Source organism: Sinocyclocheilus grahami, unplaced genomic scaffold (assembly GCF_001515645.1).
Source record: "Sinocyclocheilus grahami isolate Dianchi unplaced genomic scaffold, SAMN03320097.WGS_v1.1 scaffold8.1, whole genome shotgun sequence".
NCBI lineage: Eukaryota > Metazoa > Chordata > Actinopteri > Cypriniformes > Cyprinidae > Sinocyclocheilus > Sinocyclocheilus grahami.
In genome coordinates, this window is record NW_015505187.1 from 1,210,358 (window position 1) to 1,214,795 (window position 4,438).

General features: G+C 36.9%; 1 protein-coding gene across 1 annotated transcript in view; it reads right to left on the reverse strand.

The window, feature by feature from the left end:
- Positions 1–1,138: 1,138 nt before the first annotated feature.
- Positions 1,139–4,438, reverse strand: part of LOC107590265 (death domain-containing protein CRADD-like) — a 13,983-nt gene continuing 10,683 nt past the window's right edge. Inside the window, exon 2 of the mRNA XM_016278957.1 lies at positions 1,139–1,606. Within this exon, the coding sequence (XP_016134443.1) occupies positions 1,311–1,606 (296 nt within the window). The 3' untranslated portion in view covers positions 1,139–1,310. The remainder of the gene's footprint in view (positions 1,607–4,438) is intronic.

Genomic DNA, 4,438 nt, shown 5'->3' on the forward strand with positions numbered 1-4,438 from the left:
ACGTGGCATCTGGGAGACAAAGCTGAAAACAAAATCGTGACAATAACAAACGCGGAGGGAGCGGGTAATCACAGGAGAAACTGACGCGTACAAGTGTTTACGAATGATGGCATGTATTACGCACACACACACAAACACTCTCTGATTAATAAGTGAGAGATTAGGAAATGACCTGTGTCGTATTACAAACACCTGATCTGTAAATATTGATTACATTACGCTTTGAGTAAACAGCACTGAATAAAAACAGCAAGTGACAGATGGAGAGAAAAACAATAAGACAGCAGACCAGATGCAGTAGTTTGAGATTATGTTGAAAACAGTATCTCAACAAACGTGTCCTATAAAATGTCTTTTTTTGTTTTTTTCAAATGTTTAAATTCTTGCATATAATTATTATACATGCAGTTGAGCTCGTAATAACTTTTACTTACTTAAATATAAGTGAACTGGGTCACACTTTATTTTAACAAACCATTAACTACCACTTTTGCCCTAGTAAACTCCTACTTTGCTGCGTATTAATAGTAAGGTAGTTGTTAGGTTTGGAGGACTAGGGATGTAGAATATGGTCACGCAGAATAGGTGCTTTATAAGTACTAATAAACAGCCAATATGCATGCTAAAAATACTATACTATTAGTCCCTATACTAAAGTGTTACCATGAACAGCACAGAAATGGTGTTTTAAAAGTATGAAAAAATAATTGGTAACCAGTCCGAGAACATAAATCCCATGTGGGTGTTTCAGGGTGTTATTACTGGGTGGAATCAGTGGGCAGAACAGCTTGTTTATGAATGAGAAATGAAAAGTATGACCCCACTAAGAACATGTATCAGCAAGCAACTGGTAAATAGTTTCAAATAAAAATAGCATAAAGTGTCTTAACTCATCTCACCTCATGGGGCAGGAAACAGTGTTTATCAAAACATTATAAAACAGTGTTTTTCTCATGAATAAACATGAAAATATTGTACAACTACATAAACAATGGACTTCATTCAAAATTGGTGGTAGCAAGGCAATATCTGCATTACAAAAATAGGTGTAAAATATATTTAAGGGTAATTTCTGTGGCAAATCAAACATATATATATATATATATTAAATATATATAAAAAACAGTATGACAATACATTTCATAATTTTTCTAGCCATATTAGATGTATAATGGAGTTTCAGTACATTCCTGTAACAAAATACAAAAAGTCACGCAAGGACACTGTCTGTTTCTCTTCCTTCGCTGTCTGTCATGTGTTTTCTACAGCTCAAGAGCAGAATGAAGTCCAGAAAAACACGACTTGTTATGTCACACAAACACCTGTTGGAGGACAGATGGCGGGATGTCTGCGGCCTGCAGGCTCTGGAGCAGATGCCGCACTGTGGCTTCTCTTCCATTCCTCTGCGTCCACATCACCAGCCCAGCGAGCACCTGACTCTGAACCGCAAGGGGGTGCTCGGCGCAGCACCGGTACAGATCCGCAGAGGACAGGCCCAGGTCCAGCAGCACAGACTTCCACTCTGAACTGAGACGAGCGGCCAAGCGGTTCAGATGCTGCGTGGTTGGAACAGTCGGAAGGATGTGGTCAGGAACACCACACTGAACTGAAAACAACAAAAAAACGTATGATTTCAGAAGTACAGTAAGTCGTTACACAAGCACATCTCATTGAAATAATTACAGCACAAAACCAAACAACAAATACAGTAAGGAAAGTGACCCTTCGCAGGAAGTTTGATTGACAGGCGATCTGACCAATCATAATGCCGAATCTGCCATTTTTGTCCAACAAACAAACCAGACAGGAGAGTAGATTAACGTGGGTGGACTTGAACATGAAAAATAGTGTGTATTGACATCTTTCCGCAGTTGAAACAAAACATCTTCTGATGTTCATTCATGTTTATTTTGTGCTGTAACTAGTAAAGAGGAAGAGATGATCGGTTCACGTGCCACTTGAACTGAGGCGCACATTAAAGCATTTATTGTTTTCTCTTTGCTCCACGCTGTATTTTTCACTGCGTGAGAACATGATGTGAGGCGTGAGAGCGGCATGGCTTGTCAGACATAGCAACAGTAATGAAGAGGGGCGGGTCATTGCGAAGGGTCAGTTGGGATTGTTTGCATTCAGAACTGGTTCAATTTTTTCGTAACTGGATGATTTCTGTGACGTTCAGTTCTGTTAAGGTTTCTTTAACATCTCCTTTTGTGTTGTCCTTTTTGTTTGCATGCAACAACTAACATACAGCATGACCAGAGTTGTCTAATTCAGTGAACTGCTTTCAATTGTAATCAGTGAACAATAGTAATGGTATCAGTGAAACTTGCCTTCAGTCATAAAAAAAGTATATTGTCTTTATGTTGTTTTTATATTAATTTGATGATAGAAATTATTGCAATATAAAACTATATTTAAAAACTTTGATGTTAGATGGCATTAATCGTGATGTTGTTGCTTTTTTTATCCTTCATGTTAGACATGAGAAGGATTTGACTGTACTTAAAAATAAATAAATCCAAAATGTCTAAGTCCAAGTCAAGTTCGTGTTCAAGTCCATCCAAGCTCATTCCTAATTGCAGTCTGAGTCCAAGTATGCCAACACTAATACTGTGTGTGTGTGTGTGTGTGTGTGTGTGTGTGTATATATATATATATATACATATGCTGTTTTTGCTATTACCGTATATTTAAAATTGTTTTGGCTGAATCAGAACTATCAAATTTGTTACAAATGCAGTTCCAGGAAAATAAAAAATAAACACTGAAAGCAAAAGAATGTTTCCCAAAAGAAGGGAATGCTGTACAGCATGATTTATTCATATATGCTTCACTGTTATAATGCACTCAGGTTGCCACTAAACGGCTTAAGGTGACAAGCCATGCATGTGTAATTCTGACCTCAGCAACAGAAGTTTAAGGGGGTCAGGAGACAAAAACAGCATCTCTTATATGATGTAAGCATATTTATTTGAATTTACCACGCTCCATGCACCTGAGTGGAACAGCTTAAACTGCTAAAAGCAGTGATAAGTCTCTAAGCAGCATCAGTAAGTCAAAACATATTTACTGGACTGACCGAGAATTTACATATAAGGCATAAATTAATTTAAATTAAAATGATACATACACATAAAAATATTTAACCATTCAAAATCAGTTTCTTGGTGGCGACATCAACATTCAATCGTTCTGTCCCTGTGCAATAAAGACACGTCATTGTTTTCGTCCCAAGAGAATAGAGATGTGTTTTATTTGAGCAGTGGGGATGAATGGAGCAAAGGTCGGTTTGAGAGTTTGTTTTGAGTGTTCCCAAATTCTTCACAAAATCAAGGACGTCCATTGATTTCTGTCGTCAAGAGACAGGAGTGGCCACACCAGGCCATGAGAATAACAACTCTAAGGCAGGACATTTTTAATAACTTCTGAGCAGAATCGAACACTCTTGCCATTGACATTTCATAAATTCATTCCTATAATCTTCTATAAAGGATCCACATTGTTCAGAAACACATTTAAAAACTTTTTTGCAATTACACTTGGTGACACTAACAGGTGCAGAAATGGCCCACTTCAGCTTTAAAGGGAGCAGAAAAGATTAAATTCAATTACTCTTCACTGTTATAAGCGCTCAAAAAACCAAGTGCAGTAATTCTCTGACATGGATTTGGACACTTTGCGGTAGTTTTTCACAGCTTTAAAGCTTCTAGACCCCTGGGACAAAGAAGATTAGTGTGTTGAGGTGGCCCAACCATCAGCAATAAACACCACAAAGAGGATTTCACACAGCGAGTGCTGGTTTAGTAAACAGGGGTGAGCTGGTAAAGATCCAACAGAGCCATAACATGTCTGTGGCAATACTTTATCTGATTAATGGCACACGGTGGTGGAGGTACAAAAAGGAAAAGTGGAAAAAAGACAATCAGAGACTAAGAGAATAAGATAAAGTACAGAAAAAGACATTGGGAGTGAGCACAGAAATATAGGGTATCAGGGAAAGGAAAAATCTATCCATAATAGTGGTCAAAAGTAGGGATGCAACGATTATAGATTTTGTTGGTACGATTATTGTCTGAGGAATAATCACGGTTTTACGATTATGACGATTATTATGCATTTATTAATTTCCCAACATTACTAATGTATAAAATCACATGAACACTCTTTAGATATTAAAGTGTTATTTATTGCTGGCTTTTGAAACAGAAATAACACAGTAACCAACAATACAGCAAAAAATAATAATAAAAAATTAGGAATTGGAATTGGAATTAAAAAAAGGTGACCTCTGCTCTGTAAACATCCATTACAGTATTTCTCTTTTGAAAATAACAAATGGAAATAGATTGCAAAATAATTTAATGTTTTCAGTTTGTACATTCTTTACATTTCTTTTGGACCTGGGGTAGAGAATTTGGAAACATGGTGAAAAAAAAAT